The 19,258-nt window shown below is 42.9% G+C and overlaps 1 protein-coding gene across 1 annotated transcript in view; it reads left to right on the top strand.

Annotated features, from left to right (window-relative positions):
* The window catches only part of PREP (prolyl endopeptidase), a 136,825-nt gene that overhangs the window by 68,458 nt on the left and 49,109 nt on the right, over window positions 1–19,258 (top strand). The window contains exons 9-10 of the mRNA XM_030882944.3: window positions 1,975–2,172; window positions 7,652–7,755. Of these exons, the coding sequence (XP_030738804.1) occupies window positions 1,975–2,172; window positions 7,652–7,755 (302 nt within the window). The remainder of the gene's footprint in view (window positions 1–1,974; window positions 2,173–7,651; window positions 7,756–19,258) is intronic.

The following is a 19,258-nucleotide window of genomic DNA, read 5'->3' as shown; positions in this document are numbered from 1 at the left end:
ACACAGATTGATTATTTTTGGACAGAAATAATTTACTTCAGTTTTTTTCCCCTTACTTTCCTTAAAACATTAAAGCCACATGACATATATTGCTTGATTGAAGCACTTAAAAAGTCGTATTGGATGAGCAAATTACTTTCAGGTGTAAGAGTTCTTCCTTCTATCCTGACTTGAGGAAAAGTTTGTGGTAGTAATCTAAACCACCCGCCGAGACTGAGGCCCCTGGGGATCCTCAGAGCGCCCTCTGGCCTGTGTCTTGTTGATCATTCATAACGTTATATGCGTGAACTACTAGTTTCTTGGGTTTAAAAATAAGCAGTGTCAAGAGCCCCTTGCCCTGCATCCCACCATGAGACCCAAGAAAGGCTTTTCTTTTCCACGCACTAGAGCTGTTCCCTGCAGCCCTGTCCTTGCTTCCATTTACTAAAGCATCTCTCCCTCTGGATGGCCTGTCCTTAGCGCTGGCCCATCTCATCCGGAGCACGCCGGATTGTGCTTGGTGCCTGCCCCACCCCTGCTTTCTCCTTTCCTCCTCTGCTCACTCACCTCCGCTCTCCCAGCTCCATCTCGGACGGTACCATCACTGAAGCTGCAGCCCTGGACACCGAGGGGCCTCCTGTCTCTGCCTCACTTTCCTGTCCCCACACTTGCCACGTCCTGGTGAGTCTTCCTGGGAGATGCCTTCTGTTTCTTTGCCCCCTCCTCCAGACTTTATCCCCAGCTTGATAAGGTGTTCTGCCCGGCTTCTTACAGTTGTGTGTTCGGGTCTCCCCTCCACCCTCTGTGCACCTCTGTTGTTCTCTGGTCAGTCGTCGGATGCATACATCTGATGCCATCTTTATGTGTGTCACCCTTCTCTCCAACAGTAGCTCCTCAGTAACGGCTGAGTCAGAAAGGCCTAAACTCGCCCCTACCTGGCTCACCCAGTCCCCCATCAAACCACCACTACTGCCCCCGCCCGCCCCCGAATGGAGCAGTGGTTTTCTTCTTCTTTTTTTTTTTTTGCGGTGTGTGGGCCTCTCACTGCTGTGGCCTCTCCCGTTGCGGAGCACAGGCTCAGCGGCCATGGCTCACGGGCCCAGCCACAGAGTGGAATCTTCCCCTATCGGGGCACGAACCCGTGTCCCCTGCATCAGCAGGCGGACTCCCAACCACTGCGCCACCAGGGAAGCCTGGTTTTCTTCTTGAAAATGGATCTCTACCTCGTTCTTTCTCCCAGTCTCCTTCCCTCGCTCCCTTCCTTCCTGCTGTTGGTTCATTCATGTTCCTTTTCTCTCTCCTCATCCCCAGCTCTGGCCTTCATTCCTTGAGTCATGTTTTCCCACCTTCTCGTCCCCCAGAGAGTTGTCCTGTTCCCGACACCACCAGGCCCCCCGCCTTCACACCCCTGCCCTCCAGACATAATTCAGCATTTGCTCAAGGGCTCTCTCTTATTTGGGGTCCCAACCAACCACTCACTCACCCTTGTTTACAAGTTACTACTTGTATTTTTACGCAATTGTGTCTCAAGGACAGAAATGACCTCATCTTCTTGCTGGTCCGTCCAGCACCCTGTAGGGTATCTGGCACATACATTTACATTTAATACAGTTTGTTGAATAAACGATCCTGACGGATGTGGATCGTGATTCGGGCTTTGTTGTTTTCCTTCTTATACCTCCTGTAGCGTGATATTGGACACAAAATAGGTAAGCAGGGTTATTTGTATTACACACGTTATCTAGATCATCAAAAACTCCTGGCCCCAGGTGGAGAATATCTTGTTACCTCTGGAGATGACAGTGGCAGTGATTTATTAAAGGGATACGCTGAAAACATGATGCATGATTAACACCAATTATAAAATCACTTGCAAGTCTCACTGCAGCAGAGCACAGTGTTGATTGAACTCAAGAACTATTGTTCGGTGACATGAGTATGTTTTGGGCTAATTTTCAAAACCACATTATGCTTTATCTGTTGTTATCTTTTCAGAGTGGGTAGCTTGCGTCAGGTCCAACTTTTTGGTGTTATGCTACCTCCATAACGTGAAGAACACTCTGCAGCTTCACGACCTAGCCACCGGTGCTCTCCTCAAGACCTTCCCGCTTGAGGTCGGCAGCGTCGTGGGGTACAGCGGTCAGAAGAAGGACACCGAAATCTTCTATCAGTTTACTTCCTTTTTATCTCCAGGTGAGAGTCTTTCCACCAATGTTGTCCAATTTAAAAATCAGACTCACGTTTGGGTTTCTTTTGAGAAATCGAAATACAATGCTGTGTTATTGAAAATCACATACGCTGTATTACAGCCAGAAGTACTTAGTGGGAATATAACAGTAAAACAGACGCTCAGAACAAAGGGAAACACGAACACCTAAAACTGCACTCTCATTCATCTTATATCCTGAGTCTCTCTTCCAGGGACAGGACCATCTGTTGTTCTAGGTTGATGTGAAAAATCAGCATGAACAAGTATAACCTTAGAGTCAGCCTTTGGTCTACAAAACACACACAGTGCAAATAACTAAAAGTGTTATATAAAAATCTGTAGTCACATCTGACATTAATAAATTGTTTTAAAACTGAGAATAAATTCTGCTCTTGTTAAACTGGATTAAAATATAATTGTGAAAGTTTAGTCTTACATCATATGGGGGGGCGGAATTTGTTACTTGGTTCTAGTAGAAAAGGAAACACTTGTAAATTGCAATTTTACGGTATCAGTTAATTTTCCCCAAACTAAACATAGCTTTCTGTATAACTTGGTTTTTTTTTAAGTTGGTCACACTCATTTTGCTTGTTTCGGTTTTTTCCCGTTTCTCCACTTGGCTGCAGTGTTTCTGTTACAGCCGAAGCCATAACACATACCCTGATTTATCCCAGGAGCCTGGCTCAGTTGGCAGTGTACCGTTGACTGGGTAGACCCTATCCTGAAAGCAGTCTGGCTGAAAAGATGTCTGCACTTTCCTTGTTTGTTTTTTGAGCTCCTTCATCGTCCTTTTTGTCCTGCCCAGTTTTGTTGCAATAGTTTGGTCCTCAGCAGACGTAGGGGAGAGCGCAGCAGGTGCAGAAGTGGCCTTGTCCTCCTCCTGGGGTTTGGCAGGTGACAGTGATGCCTGATACACTTTTTTTTTTTCGTGCCTCTGAGTCACAGAGCAGGCAGTCTTTAAGGAATCTTATCGTCATGACAGGTTGCCGTCAGGGTTATTAAAACCAAAAGAATGGTGCTCTGTACGTAGGGCTGATGGTACCTCTGGAACACCTAGCAAGCTTTACTTGCCCATGTGCCTTTCAGAGGATCTCAAAGAGATGTGGAAACCACGCCCAGAGCCAGAAGTCTGGAACTGACAGGTCAAGAACCTCACATCAGGGTGTCTCGAGCCTCACCCCTCCTCCCCTGGGGCTTGGGGGACAGTGGCAGCCAGTGGACAGGAACCAAGAGAAGTAGCTTTCCTCCAGAGAGCCATTCTCAACCACTGCCGTGCGATCCACACTTTATTTCCTCAACTTACACTGGTTCCAGAAATTTGACTTTGGAAAACCTCATAGCCTTGAAACAGTGACAATGGATAAAGGGCAATGAGGAGAACAGAGCAGCGCTGACTCACCTGCTCGTCATAAAAGCCAGAGTCCCCAGAGGCCTGTAAACCACCTTCAGTGACCCCATGTGGCCATTTATTTCAGGAACAAGTTCATCATTACCCAGGGCTGAAAGGGCTCACTGTCCCAGCATAAAATGATGAGTTCTGTACCAAGCAGTGAAATCCTATCCATGACCGTGGCCGTGCGGTTTGGAAAGAGGAGTGTGTTGTCAGTGCTGTATGGACAGGACGCTCCTGAGCAAGCTTTAATTTGGTGCTGCCGTTCTTTGTTCTTCTCCTTTGTCTTTTCTTATTCGTTTTGCCTCCTGCTTTTTCTTTTCTCTCCTTCATGTAATTTGATATCTAAAACCGGAGAACGGGGCTTCCAGACTCAGGCCTTCTTATCCAAATGTAAAGATGGCCATCAGACAATTAAACTAGATTCCTCGAAAGCAGGAATGGCAGTGTGTACATATACACTCCCACATACATGCATGTCCGCTCAAAGGCTGTCTGGCGCTGGTCTCTGAAGATTGGCTGTCCACTACTGCAGTAAACAGCAGAAACACTAAATTATAAATAAAGCCCTGGGGCCAAAAACACCTGCAGTGCCAGCTGCTGTGGACACGTGGTACGTCTGGCAGGTGAACACCAGCTGACCGTTTCCCATGGAGGTACATAGTGGAGACACGTCTTGAGCCAAGCCATTTGTACCTTGAGTCGCACTTGGAAGAACAGAGGCAGCCAGGGCGGTTTGGAGCACGATACACTTATTCCCTGTGGCTCAAACCACTTAGTGGTCGAGCCGACTGATTCTGTACTCATGGAACCTTGAGCGTTGTCTAAGGCTCACTCCAGACTTGCGTGTGTTGTAATAATCCAGTATAGGCGTCCCAGTTGCATGGCTCTGAGAGACAGGGAGAAGAAATCAAAGAACCTTTCCCAGGCTCTTTGGGAAAGGCATAAAAATGTTTCAAGACTTTATTTTTTTAGAGCAGTTTTAGGTCCACAGCAAACCTGAAGGGCTGGTACAGAGATTTCCTATGCACTCTCTGCCCCACACACGCACTACCTTTGCCGTCCTCAGCATCCCTGCTACAGGGTACATCCCCTGTGACAACTGATGAACCTGCATGGACACACATCCTAGTTGCCTGAAATCCGTGACTTACCTTAGGAGTCACTCTTGGTGCTGTACATTCTAAGTTTGGAGAAATGTATGACGACGTGTATCCATCATTATGATACCATGCAGAGTGTTTTCAGTGCCCTTAAAAGCCTCTGTGCTCAGCCCTTTTCATCCCTTCCCCCCGCCAAGCCCCTAACAACCACTGATCTTTTCACTATCTCCATAGCTTTGCCTTTTCCAGAATGTCATGTAGTGGACTCATAGATTACGTAGCCTTTTCAGGTTGGCTCCTTCACTTAGTAATATGAGTTTAAGGTTGTTCCGTGGCTTGATGGCTTATTTCTTTCTAGCACTGAGTAATATTCCATTGCTTGGATGTCCCACAGTTTATTTACACATTCACCTACTGAAGGACATCTTGGTTGCTCCCAGCTTTTGGCAATCATTAATAGAGCTGCTGTAAACATCTGTGTACAGGTTCTTGTGTGGACATGTTTTCGACTCCATTGGGTAAATGACCAAGGAGTGCAAACAATTTTTGAGAGACTTGTTTTAGTTTGTGGGGGTTTTTTCTTTTAATAACCTTAAAACCCAACCTATAATCGGATGAAACAGTATCTACATGGGTCATCTTCACAAATTCCTTTTGCCTTCTTTTTGCACATCCGATTTTCCAGATTCCTCTGATGATTCTTTAGCAACCTCTAGGGTTGCCCCTTCCTCCTAACTCCCATTTCTTTCACCTCCTTACATTTATTCAGATTATATATAGCAGGAATATTCGAGCTGATCGTCCCTGCCTCTTTCCTATTGCTAGAATAGCCTTGTTAAAACACTGTTTCATCAGGAGACCCATGTCAAGTGCAGACACCTCGTGTGGTCTTAAGGGAATTCCATAATTCAGTTCTCTTTTGCCCTTAAACTTTGAAATTATTCCCCAGAGATCACCTGACCAGTCCTCTCTGATTCATGACTCTAGGATGGTTTCTCCAATCCCTTCCCCGCTCCTTGTACTTAAGCAAACCAATTCAGACAGGACACAAAGCATCATTAGACTACAGGAATTCATGTTACAGAGTGAATATGCAGTGGGCTAACCTGGACTGACCCCGATGGATCTATAAACAGAAAGTATCCATCAAATATATTAAGTACCAGTACCTTTAGGTTTAACCCAGCCTCCCCCAAGGTGCCGCTTCTGCCCCAAACAGAAGAATTAAAGTCAGGCACTCGGCACCCTTTCTCCCAACAGTAGCCAGCCCGTGTCCTATACTTATTTCATTCTGCTATTGGAGGGTTTGATGTCTCAATTATTCTAGATAAACAGGCATTTAGAGTGTGTTTCCTACTCACTGTCTTTCACTGGGGTCACTGCCCCAGTAACTGGCCAGAGCTGGGAATCCTGGCCCCAGGGTCCTTCGTCGTTCACCGTAGTACAGGTAACAGTGATGCCGGGGTGAGTCCGATGCTCAAATGGCACATGCTTGTTCTGCAGTCTCTTGTCGTCGTCGTTGTTTGGTCTAGAGTTTTTTCCAAGGATTCAGATGCTTTTTGTGTTTGGATGAAGTGGGGCAGGTACTAATGAAGAAGCTCTTCAAAAATTAACATACATGTGAAGATAGCAATTTGCCCTCGAGATTACATTTATCTGGGCAAGTACAGTATTCAGTGTATCTGGTAATTTAGAATGTATGCCCAGAGTGTAGTCTGGAAGTATTTTATATATAAAGTCATATTCCAACAAACATCCAACTATAACTTAAACTAAGAAAGCCAGGACTTCGGTCATGTTACACATCTCCCCACTGTCAGTGTTAATCATATTCCCTATTATAAACCTTAAAATAATTTGTAAGCATGAGAAGTGAGATAACATTCATAGGGATTAGCAGTCCTGCTGTTAAGGAATCTGAATGTATTACTCTTTGCCAGTGGGGGGGCAGAGTGCTGTTTCTCAGCTGTTAGTGAAGTTCATACGTACACAGAGGAGTTGAAAAGAAAGCAAGCTGCCATTTTAACACATGATCAATCAATTTGAATGTGCCCTGTGGGAGTACCGCTTAGTTTCTGGTTTTCCAGCAAGTATTAGGATCTCTAAATTGATTTTTCATATACTTGACAGCATATGTTTAAAGTATTCTGTGGGAGGGCTGTTTCCACACCAGCCACTCCAGATGACTAATTCTGTTTCATAAACTATAGCAATGTTGTTGTTTTCAAACAGTAACGATTCGTCTTAGTTATTGTTTCTTTGGTTTAGTTCTTGAATGTTAGAGTGTAGTAGCGTTAAATTAAGGAAATGGAATTTTCATTAGTGGTTAAAATAAGCTAAAATGTTGTGGTGTGTGTTCATCAATCTGTGTTGTGCACAATTACTGGGATAATCAAAATTTTAAAGGCAACTCCAAAAGGCTACCCTAAAAGGCTACCCTAAAAGGCTATCTTTGGTCCTTGACTGCTCTCCACATGTGTGTCCACAGATGGGTGGGTAGCAGGTAACAGGCGCCCCAGAGTTCCCATCAAGAGACCCCTGAATGGCTGTTGACTTTAGGCAAGTCATTTGAGTTTTCCATCTTAATCACTTCTCAGGTAAAACGGCCCTACATGAAGTTTCCCATCTTCTTTGACCTGTTCTCCTAAGTGACCTGGCATGGGAAGACCTATTAAGTTTCTGCAGTTAGGTTTAACTATTCTCATGGTCACAGAATGCATTAGAATCTTCTAAAATGAATACCCAGGTAACTGTTGTAAAACGGAAGGCCGAACACGATGGTGATGATGAAGTGTGAACTGGTGATGATGACATGGTGATGATGAAGTCAGGCACTCCACACGCCTGACCATTGTGGGCTCTCTTGCTACAGTGACCTTACACGGCACTGCTGACTGTGCTTTGTGATCTTTGCCCCCCTTGTATCTAGTGAGTTTGTGGACTGAACTTAAGACTTCCACTTCCTTCTAGGTATCATTTATCACTGTGATCTGACCAAAGAGGAACTGGAGCCCAGAGTCTTCCGAGAGGTGACTGTGAAAGGAATCGATGCTTCCGATTACCAGACAGTTCAGGTATGGAGTATTTGATCCTGACAATGTGAGTCAGAAAAATCTGACTTTCGGGCCCTGCACACCCCACTTTGTCAGGAGCCGTGGAGGTAATCCACAACAATACGGGCAACAGATATTGGGGGAACTCCTGCTGTTTCTGGGCATTGAGCCAGGCGTGGTCCCTGTCCTCCTAGAGTTTAAAGGTTCTGCTCCCGGCACTGCTACTCTTGACATGAAGCCAGAGCCCCTTGTCTGGGTGCTCAAGGCGACACAGTTTGTCTGCTTGCTTGAAAGTGGGTTGTTTTCTGGCTCAGGTCTCGTGGTGTCATAAATAACAACATAGATCTGCTCTACATAAAATACTCAAGCGCTAGGAGCCAGCCTTTTCAGTCTGAAATTCGTCTGTATGTCTGGCTGGCACAGGGTGAGCGCGCCATAAAATATTAGAACGGATGAATTAACTGCTTAATTGTCATGGTACCACCAGTTCAGTCTCTGGTCACCATCTTTTCAGGTTAAGAATCTCCATTTTTGTTTTCTTAGCGCCCCGACTGTACTGAGTTTCTCAGAAACGGAATCACTTACTAATGGATGATGCAGGATGACTCTGTTCCTTTGCAGTGAGAGGTCACCTGTCAGGCACCAGGTGTTTATCAGGGCTCTCCCACCAGGGGGCTGGACCGCAGAGACCACAGATTAAGAATCAGACTGTTGTTTGTGAAGGAAGGTTAGAAAACAGAGCACTGATGCCCCCGAGGATGTTTCTGTGAAACTAGGGCATCATTTTACCTCAGTGAATTGCCCTTCACCTGTCTAGGAGTAGTCTAGATAATGGGCTAGATGTAGTTCAAAAATAAATAAAACCTTTTTTTTATGAATTATGCTTTTTATTTATTTATTTTTGTTTATTTTTTTTAACATCCATATTGGAGTATAATGGCTTTTCAATGGTGTGTTAGTTTCTGCTTTATAACATAGTAAATCAGCTATACATATACATATATCCCCATACCTCCTCCCTCTTGCATCTCCCTCCCACCCTGCCTATCCCACCCCTCTAGGTGGTCACAAAGCACCAAGCTGATCTCCCTGTGTTGTGCGGCTGCTTCCCACTAGCTATCTATTTTACATTTGGTAGTATATATAAGTCCGTGCCACTCTCTTACTTCATCCCAGCTTACCCTTCCCCCTCCCCTTGTCCTCAAGTTCATTCTCTACGTCTGCGTCTTTATTCCTGTCCTGCCCCGAGGTTCTTCGTAACCTTTTTTTTTTTTCTTAGATTCCGTATATATGCATTAGCACACGGTGTTTGTTTTTCTCTTTCTGACTTACTTCACTCTGTATGACATCCACCTCACTACAAATAACTCAGTTTTGTTTCTTTTTACGGCTGAGTAATATTCCATTGTATATCTGTGCCACATCTTCTTTATCCATTCATCTGTCGATGGACACCTAGGTTGCTTCCATGTCCTGGCTATTGTAAATAGAGCTGCAGTGAACATTGTGGTACATGACTCTTTTTGAATTATGGTTTTCTCAGGGTATATGCCCAGTAGTGGGATTGCTGGGTTGTATGGCAGTTCTATTTTCAGTTTATTAATGAGCCTCCATAGTGGCTGTATCAATTTACGTTCCCACCAACAGTGCAAGAGGGTTCCCTTTTCTCCACACCCTCTCCAGCATTTATTGTTTGTAGATTTTTTGATGATGGCCATTCTGACTGGTGTCAGGTGATACCTCACTGTAGTTTTGATTTGCATTTCTGTAATGATAAGTGATGTTGAGCATTCTTTTATGTGTTTGTTCTCAATCTGTATATCTTCTTTGGAGAAATGTCTATTTAGGTCTTCTGCCCATTTTTGGATTGGGCTGTTTGTTTTTTTGACGAGCTGCATGAGCTGCTTGTAAATTTTGGAGATTAATCCTTTGTCAGTTGCTTCATTTGCAAATATTTTCTCCCATTCTGAGGGTTGTCTTTTTGTCTTGTTTATGGTTTCCTTTGCTGTACAAAAGCTTTGACGTTTCATTAGGTCCCATTTGTTTCTTTTTGTTTTTATTTCCATTTCTCTAGGAGGTGGGTCAAAAAGGATCTTGCTGTGATTGATGTCATAGAGTGTTCTGCCTATGTTTTCCTCTAAGAGTTTGATAGTGTCTGGCTTTACATTTAGATCTTTAATCCATTTTGAGTTTATTTTTTTGTATGGTGTTAGGGAGTGTTCTAATTTCATACTTTTACATGTAGCTGTCCAGTTTTCCCAGCACCACTTATTGAAGAGGCTGTCCTTTCTCCACTGTACATTCCTGCCTCCTTTGTCAAAGATAAGGTGACCATATGTGCATAGGTTTATCTCTGGGCATTCTATCCTGTACCATTGATCTATATTTCTGTTTTTGTGCCAGTACCATACTCTCTTGATTACTGTAGCTTTCTAGTATAGTCTGAAGTCAGGGAGCCTGATTCCTCCAGCTCCGTTTTTCTTTTTAAGATTGCTTTGGCTATTCGGGGTCTTTTGTGTTTCCATACAAATTGTGAAATTTTTTGTTCTAGTTCTGTGAAAAATGCCAGTGGTAGTTTGATAGGGATTGCATTGAATCTGTAGACTGCTTTGGGTACTATAGTCATTTTCACAATGTTGATTATTCCAATCCAAGAACATGGTAATCCAGTCCAATCCATCTGTTTGTATCATCTTTATTTTCTTTCATCAGTGTCTTATAGTTTTCTGCATACACATCTTTTGTCTCCTTAGGTAGGTTTATTCCTAGGTATTTTATTCTTTTTCTCGCACTGGTAAATGGGAGGGTTTCCTTAGTTTCTCTTTCAGATTTTTCATCATTATTATATAGGAATGCAAGAGATTTCTGTGCATTAATTTTGTATCCTGGTACTTTACCAAATTCATTGATTAGCTCTAGTAGTTTTCTGGTAGCATCTTTAGGACTCTCTATGTGTAGTATCATGTCATCTGCAAACAGTGACAGCTTTACTTCTTCTTTTCTGATTTGGATTCTTTTTATTTCTTTTTCTTCTCTGATTGCTGTGGCTAAAACTTCCAAAACTTTGTTGAATAATGATGCCGAGAGTGGGTAACCGTGTCTTGTTCCTGATCTTAGTGGAAATGGTTTCAGAGTTTCACCATTGAGAACGATGTTGTCTGTGGGTTTGTCTTCTATGGCCTTTATTATGTTGAGGAAAGTTCCCTCTATGCCTACTTTCTGGAGGGTTTTTATCATAAATGGGTGTTGAATTTTGTCGAAAGCTTTTTCTACATCTATTGAGATGATCATATGGATTTTCTCCTTGAATTTGTTAATATGGTGTATCACATTGATTGATTTGCGTATATTGAAGAATCCTTGCATTCCTGGGATAAATCCTACTTGGTCATGGTGCATGGTCCTTTTAATGTGTTGTTGGATTCTGTTTCCTAGTATTTTGTTGATGATTTTTGCATCTATGTTCATCAGTGATAATGGCCTGTAGTTTTCTTTCTTTGTGACATCTTTGTCTGGTTTCGGTATCAGGGTGGTGGTGGCCTCGTACAATTAGTTTAGGAGTGTTCCTCCCTCTGCTATATTTTGGAAGAGTTTGAGAAGGGTAGGTGTTAGCTCTTCTCTAAATGTTTGATAGAATTCACCTGAGAATCCATCTGGTCCTGGGCTTTTGTTTGTTGGAAGATTTTTAATCACAGTCTCAATATCACTGCTTGTGATTGGTTTGTTTATATTTTCTATTTCTTCCTGGTTCAGTGTCAGAAGACTGTGCTTTTCTAAGAATTTGTCCATTTCTATCAGGTTGTCTGTTTTATTGGCATAGAGTTGCTTGTAGTAATCTCTCATGATCCTTTGTATTTCTGTAGTATCAGTTGTTACTTCTCCTTTTTCATTTCTAATTCTATTGATTTGCGTCTTCTCCCTTTTTTTCTTTATGAGTCTGGCTAATGGTTTATCAATTTTGATTATTTTCTCAAAGAACCAGCTTTTAGTTTTATTGAACTTTGCTATTGTTTCCTTCATTTCTTTTTCATTTATTTCTGATCTGATCTTTATGATTTCTTTCCTTCTGCTAACTTTGGGGGTTTTTTTTTTCTTCTTTCTCTAATTGCTTTAGGTGTAAGTTCTGGTTGTTTATTTGAGATATTTCTTGTTTCTTGCGGTAGGATTGTATTGCTATAAACTTCCCTCTTAGAACTGCTTTTGCTGCATCCCATAGGTTTTGGGTCATCGTGTTTTCATTGTCATTTATTTCTAGGTATTTTTTAATTTCCTCTTTGATTTCTTCAGTGATCTCTTGGTTATTAAGTAGTGTATTGTTTAGCCTCCATGTGTTTGTATTTCTTACAGATTTTTTACTGTAATTGATATCTAGTCTCATCGTGTTGTGGTCAGAAAAGATACTTGATGTGATTTCAGTTTTCTTAAATTTACCAAGGCTTGATTTGTGACCCAAGATATGATCTATCCTGGAGAATGTTCCATGAGCACTTGAGAAAAAAGTGTATTCTGTTGTTTTTGGATGGAATGTCCTATAAATATCAATTAAGTCCATCTTTTTTAATGTGTCATTTAAAGCTTGTGTTTCCTTATTTATTTTCATTTTGGATGATCTGTCCATTGGTGAAAGTGGGGTGTTAAAGTCCCCTACTATGAATGTGTTACTGTCAGTTTCCCTTTTTATGGCTGTTAGCATTTGCCTTATGTATTGAGGTGCTCCTATGCTGGGTGCATAAATATTTACAGTTGTTATATCTTCTTCTTGGATTGATCCTTTGATCATTATGTAGTGTCCTTCTTTGTCTCTTGTAATAGTCTTTATTTTAAAGTCTATTTTGTGTGATATGAGAATTGCTACTTCAGCTTTCTTTTGATTTCCATTTGCATGGAATATATTTTTCCATCCCCTCACTTTCAGTCTGTTGGTGTCCCTAGGTCTGAAGTGCGTCTCTTGTAGGTAGCATATATACGGGTCTTGTTTTTGTATCCATTTAGCTAGTCTATGTCTTTTGGTTGGAGCATTTAGTCCATTTACATTTAAGATAATTTTCGATATGTGTGTTCCTATTACCATTTTCTTAATTGTTTTGGGTTTGTTATTGTAGGTCTTTTCCTTCTCTTGTGTTTTCTGCCTAGAGAAGTTCCTTTAGCATTTGTTGTAAAGCTGGTTGGTGGTGCTGAATCCTCTTAGCTTTTGCTTGTCTGTAAAGCTTTTAATTTCTCCGTCAAATCTGAATGAGATCCTTGCCACGTAGAGTAATCTTGGTTGTAGGTTCTGCCCTTTCATCACTTTAAATATGTCCTGCCACAATGTGTCCTGCCACTCCCTTCTGGCTTGCACAGTTTCTGCTGAAAGATCAGCTGTTAACCTTATGGGGATTCCCTTGTATGTTATTTGCTATTTTTCCCTTGTTGCTTTTAATATTTTTTCTTTGTATTTAAATTTTGATAGTTTGATTAGTATGTGTCTTGGCGTGTTTCTCCTTGGATTTATCCTGTATGGGACTCTGAGCTTCCTGGACTTGATTGATTATTTCCTTTCCCATGTTAGGGAAGTTTTCAACTAAAATCTCTTCAAATATGTTCTCAGTCCTTTTCTTTTTCTCTTCCTCTTCTGGGACCCCTATAATTCGAATGTTGGTGCATTTAATGTTGTCCCGGAAGTCTCTGCAACTGTCCTCAATTCTTTTCATTCTTTTTTCTGTATTCTGCTCTGCAGTAGTTATTTCCACTATTTTATCTTCTAGGTCACTTATCCGTTCTTCTGCCTCAGTTATTGTGCTCTTGGTTACTTCTAGAGAATTTTTAATTTCATTTATTGTGTTGTTCCTCATTGTTTGTTTGTTTTTTAGTTCTTCTAGGTCCTTGTTAAACGTTTCTTATATTTTCTCCATTCTATTTCCAAGATTTTGGATCATCTTTACTATCATTACTCTGAATTCTTTTTCAGGTAGACTGCCTATTTCCTCTTCATTTGTTTGGTCTGCTGGGTTTTTACCTTGCTCCTTCATCTGCTGTGTGTTTCTCTGTCTTCTCCTTTTGCTTAACTTACTGTGTTTGGGGTCTCCTTTTTGCAGGCTGCAGGTTCGTAGTTCCCGTTGTTTTTGGTGTCTGCCCCCAGTGGCTAAGGTTGGTTCAGTGGGTTGTGTAGGCTTCCTGATGGAGGGGACTGGTGCCTGTGTTCTGGTGGATGAGGCTGGATTTTGTCTTTCTGGTGGGCAGGACCGTGTCCCGTGGTATGTTTTGGGGTGTCTGTGACCTTATTATGATTTTAGGCAGCCTCTCTGCTAATGGGTGGCGTTGTGTTCCTGTCTTGGTAGTTGTTGGGCATAGGGTGTCCAGCACTATAGCTTGCTGGTCATTGAGTGGAGCTGGGTCTTAGGGTTGAAATGGTGACCCCTAGGAGAGCTTTCGCTGTTTGATATTACGTGGAGCCAGGAGGTCTCTGGTGGACCAATGTCCTGAACTCGGCTCTCCCACCTCAGAGGCTCAGGCCTGAGACTCAGCCAGAGCACCAAGACCCTGGCAGCCACACAGCTCAGAAGAAAAGGGAGAAAAAAGGAAGGAAGGAAGATAGAAAAAAATAAAATAAAATAATGTTATTAAAATAAACAATAAAAAGTAATTATTAAAAATAAAAAAGTTTTAAAGTAATAAAAAAAGAAAGAAAGAAGAGAGGAACCAAACCAAAAAACAAATCCACCAATGATAACAAGCGCTGAAAACTATACTAAAAAAAAAAAAAAGAACAGAACCCTAGAACAAATGGTAAAAGCCAAGCTCTACAGACAAAATCACACACAGAAGCATATACATATGCACTCACAAAACGAGAAAAGGGAAAAATATATATATATCATTGCTCCCAATATCCACCTTCTCAGTTTGGGATGACTCGTTGTCTATTCAGGTATTCCACACATGCAGGTACATCAAGTTGATTATGGAGATTTAGTCCGCTGCTCCTGAGGCTGCTGGGTGGGTTTTCCCTTTCTCTTCTTTGTTCTCACAGCTCCTGGGGTTCAGCTTTGGATTGACCCCGCCTCTGCATGTAGGTCGCCTGAGGGCGTCTGTTCTTCGCTCAGACAGGACAGGGTTAAAGGAGCAGCTGAGTCGGGGGCTCTGGCTCACTCAGGCCGGGGGGAGGGAGGGGCACAGAGTGCGGGGCGAGCGTGCGGCGGCAGAGGCCAGCATGACATTGCAACAGCCTAAGGCACGCCGTGTGTTCTCCGGGGGAGGTTGTCCCTGGATCCTGGGACCCTGGCAGTGGTGGGCTGCACAGGCTCCCGGGAGGGGAGGTGTGGATAGTGACCTGTGCTCGCACACAGGCTTCTTGGTGGCTGCAGTAGCAGCCTTAGCATCTCATGCCCGTCTCTGGGTCCACACTGATAGCTGCAGCTCGCGCCGGTCTCTGGAGTTCGTTTACGCGGTGCTCTGAATCCCCTCTCCTCGCGCACCCCAAATCAATGATCTTTTGCCTCTTAGGCAGATCCAGGCTTTTTCCAGGTAAATAAAACTTTGTTTACAAAACCAATGGCGGACTGGATCTGGCCGCGGGCTGCAGTTTGCCAGCCCCTCTTCTATATCAGAGGTGAACATACTGGCCTCCGGTTTTATTGGAGAGCAGCCACACCTGGTTGTTCACACAGTGTCTGTGGCTGCCTTAGTGCTTTAACTGTGCAGCAGAGACTGCCTGGCCTACTAAGGCTAAAGCTCTTAGTATTGGGCCCTCTAAGACAAAATCTTCTGATCCTTAGTCTGTAGAAATAGTATTTATAAAATCAGAGTGTTCTCAGTAGACATACAGGGCCTTTGTCTTGAAGCTCTGTCAGGCCTGGAATCTACATGTGCTTCTTGGGTGACATTGGGTGAATCATTTAACTTTCCTGCCACAGTTTTTTCAGCTGTAAAACAGAGTTAGTGCGTATTTTGCAGCATTCCTGCAGGATTCTGTGAGATGATATATACAGGCATACCTTGTTTTATTGTGCTTCGCTTTATTGCACTTTGCAGGTACTGTATTTTTTTTTACAGATTGAAGGTTTGTGGCAACCGTGTGCCGAGCAAATCTGTGTTGGTGCCATTTTTCCGACAGCGTTTGTCCACTTCATGTCTCTGTTGTATTTTGGTAATTCTTGCAAAATTTCAAACTTTTTCATTTTTATTATTATATTTGTTGTGATCTGTGATCAGTGATCTTTGATGTTACTATTGCAAAAAAGATTATGACTCACTGAAGGCTCAGGTGATGGTAGGCATTTTCCAGCAATAAAGTGTTCTTTAAGATATGTACATTGTTGGGCTTCCCTGGTGGTGCAGTGGTTGAGAGTCTGCCTGCCGATGCAGGGGACACGGGTTCGTGCCCCTGTCCGGGAAGATCCCACATGCTGCGGAGCGGCTACGCCCATGAGCCATGGCCGCTGAGCCTGCGCATCCGGAGCCTGTGCTCCACAACGGGAGAGGCCACAACAGTGAGAGGCCCGCCTACCGCAAAAAAAAAAAAAAGATACGTACATTGTTTTTTAGACTTCATGCTATTGCACACTGAATAGACTACAGTATAGCGCAAATGTAACTTTTCTTTGCACTGGGAAACCAGAAAATTCATGTGACTGGCTTTTTTCTGATACTTGGTTTATTGTGGTGGTCTGGAACTGAACCTGCAGTACCTCCAAGGTATGCCCATATTAAGTGTCTGGCACATAGCATATAATCAGTGTTAGAAATAAATTCAGCAGACTTTTAGTTTTCCACAGCTATTTTGGCTTCTTTCATTTTCAGGGTGAGCCATTGCCTGTAGAGGTATCTTTTAGGGGCAGTAGCCCGTCTGGTGCTTATATGGTTCGTTAATTCACCATAGTCCTGCATTAGACTTTTAAAATCACTTGTAGGCTGTCATTCTTTGCTGTCTTCCGTTTTCTCCATGTGTAAAAAATATGTCCCTATCAACTGTAACATTTGACCTTCTCGGGAACTACTTCTAGTCCCTGCCTGGGCATCCTCAGGTGCACGCGCGCGTGTGTGTGTGTGATGCCACTGCCTCTCCCATCAGTAATGCAAAGGACGCCCAGGCAGCAACCAGTGACTGTCCCTGCCTTCTGCCCTCAAAGGTACAGCCTTGGCTGCCCTAGGATTGGGCAGAGTTGCCCATGAGAGACACCCCCATCCCACCCCCCGTCTTCTTCTCATCTCTACTGTGCAGCCCCTCTGGTGTATATTTTCAAAAAACATTATTCTCATTTTTTTCTGCTTCCCACAATTCCTGCCAAAGTGAGTAATTACCTTTGGAGTTTGGGGCAGGGAGGGGGACCTGTAATCATGACAGCTTCCAGCGAGGCAGCCTCTTCTAGGGAAGTGACCTTTATTTCTCAGTGAGGATGGTGGAGTTGTTTTTCCTATGAGGTAGCTGTTTTTTTTCTGTTCTTCACAGAGGATACACCAAGAAACTACTTACAACCTAATATGTATTGTTTTCATTTATAAATGAAAAGATAAAACTTTACAGTTGAGCACGTGCTTGTATGGAGTAGAAATCCCTCAGCCGTGCGCATAGCAGCCTGAAATTTCCAGATTAAACTGGGGAGGAAGCGTGCTTGGGTGACGCCAATTGCTATGCCGTTGGAAAACTCACTGAACTCCTGTGTCTGGCTCTCCACTTCTCTGACGTTGAGCTACTGAAATGCTTGCAACCTTTTATTTGTACTGCTGCAATAGGAGGAAAAAAAGATTAAAAGATTCATGGTAAATATTTAAGGAGATAGTAACTGAGTAACTGGACAGAACGCATTGGTTTTACAGATCTCAAGGAGGTATGCCTGGGGCAGAGCATAGCCTCTCTATTATAATGGCAATAGAAGATTTTAATCGGTTGATTATATACATCACACACATTGCACTGAGTTAATTAAATAGAATTCTTTCTTTGTGTAAAGGTGCCTTTGGAATGTACCGTGATGTCACAACACCATCGACTTAAAATCCACTTTGCAGTGTTTAGCTCAGGTGTGCACAGCAGAGCTTTGACAGGAAATGTGAGCGTGACAGATGTGCGCACAATTCGATCAGGCTGTCAGTGGTGTTGCCAACAATGACCAAACGGTAAAAGCAGACCCTAGAGAGGAATCTGTGCGTGAATGGAAAAAATTCCTTATAGTATGTAATAGAAACCACAGCATTTTGGGGGGAAGAAAAAGATACTCTTTGTTTTCAGTTCCTTCAGGGTAATGATGCTTTTGATTTCGCTTGACTCTGGTGTTTATATTTATTCTGTAAGTGATTTTAAAATAAAATCCCCTGGGCTAGTCGTCATTCCTTCTTACATTCTGTGAGGCACATTATCGTTTTGAAGCAAATACTGCAGCACAGCTTACCCTGCATGGTTAGACAGTACAGTTAATGGTGGTCACAGCCATGCACATCTACCTGGTGGTATAGCTGGTCAGGTGGACCAAGCTAAGGAGAGAAAAAGAGGAGGCTCAAAGAAACACATGAATGAATAAGCCACAGAGGGCTGTTCTTTCATTTAGGACCCAGAGCATCTTGAATGGTGGTGGGATAGGGGGTGGGAGTGTTCTAGATTGCTGAGGGACACAGAACAGAGCTACTGTCTGTGTAATCTTTATTCAATCCTGACTACAGCTGTGGGTAGAAAATTGATCTGTATCGGAAATACAGTTCTGAAAATCTGATCCTGGAAAAACTGTTTCTCTTCCGATCTGGGGTACACATAAGAATTTAGTTTTGGATAGGTTTATCAAATCTGCAATTGACTGATCGTTTTTCTCCTTTTATTGTGAATGACATGACCACGTAATATTGGTTAGAACATCTGTGCCCGTGTCTTTAAAAAGAAGTTGAAATACTGAGCATTAGAAATTACATTAATAACACAGGTTTGGCGATGAGTGATTTACCTGAAAAATCTGTCTACATTTATAATCAGTAATACGTTTCATTTTAAACAGAAGCAAAGGAATAGAGAAATGTAGTCTGTCAACAAATATTTATGATGTGACACGCAATGCCAGGTGGTACTGTTTGAAGACAGAGGAGTTCCAGACAGAGGCACTGTCCCTGGGAAATTTATAGTCGGTCTGGAAAGTTGAGACACAGAGATCTGAAAGGTCAGACACCCCCAAGGATGTTATCCCAGTGATCAAGGGAAAGGTGAAAGCTTCCATCAGCAAGGCCATGTCCTGGTCAGGGTCGTGGAGGGAGTCTTCCCAGGAGAGGTGGAAACTGGGCAGGGCTTTGAGGGATGGCTGCTTCCGTAATTCCCAGGTCCTTACTGGGACTCCTGAAGAATTTTACCACAACCCTTCATTCAGAGACTGCCTCTGCCTTTTTGTAGCAGGATTTTCATAATTTCACAGGAAGTTCGAGAAGAAAGGAATCATGCCCTCGACATCCTATGCAGGTAGGGTTGCCTTGGGCAGCTGTCTTTTGCGGACGGAATAGTGTTTGCACTGTGGTTGAACGTGGCATGACAAAGGATATAGTGTAGCAGAAATGCAGTTTTTGGTTTCTC

The sequence above is a fragment of the Globicephala melas genome, chromosome 14, assembly GCF_963455315.2.
Source record: "Globicephala melas chromosome 14, mGloMel1.2, whole genome shotgun sequence".
NCBI lineage: Eukaryota > Metazoa > Chordata > Mammalia > Artiodactyla > Delphinidae > Globicephala > Globicephala melas.
Note: the sequence above shows the minus strand (reverse complement) of the source record. Positions and strands in the feature narration are given on the sequence as shown.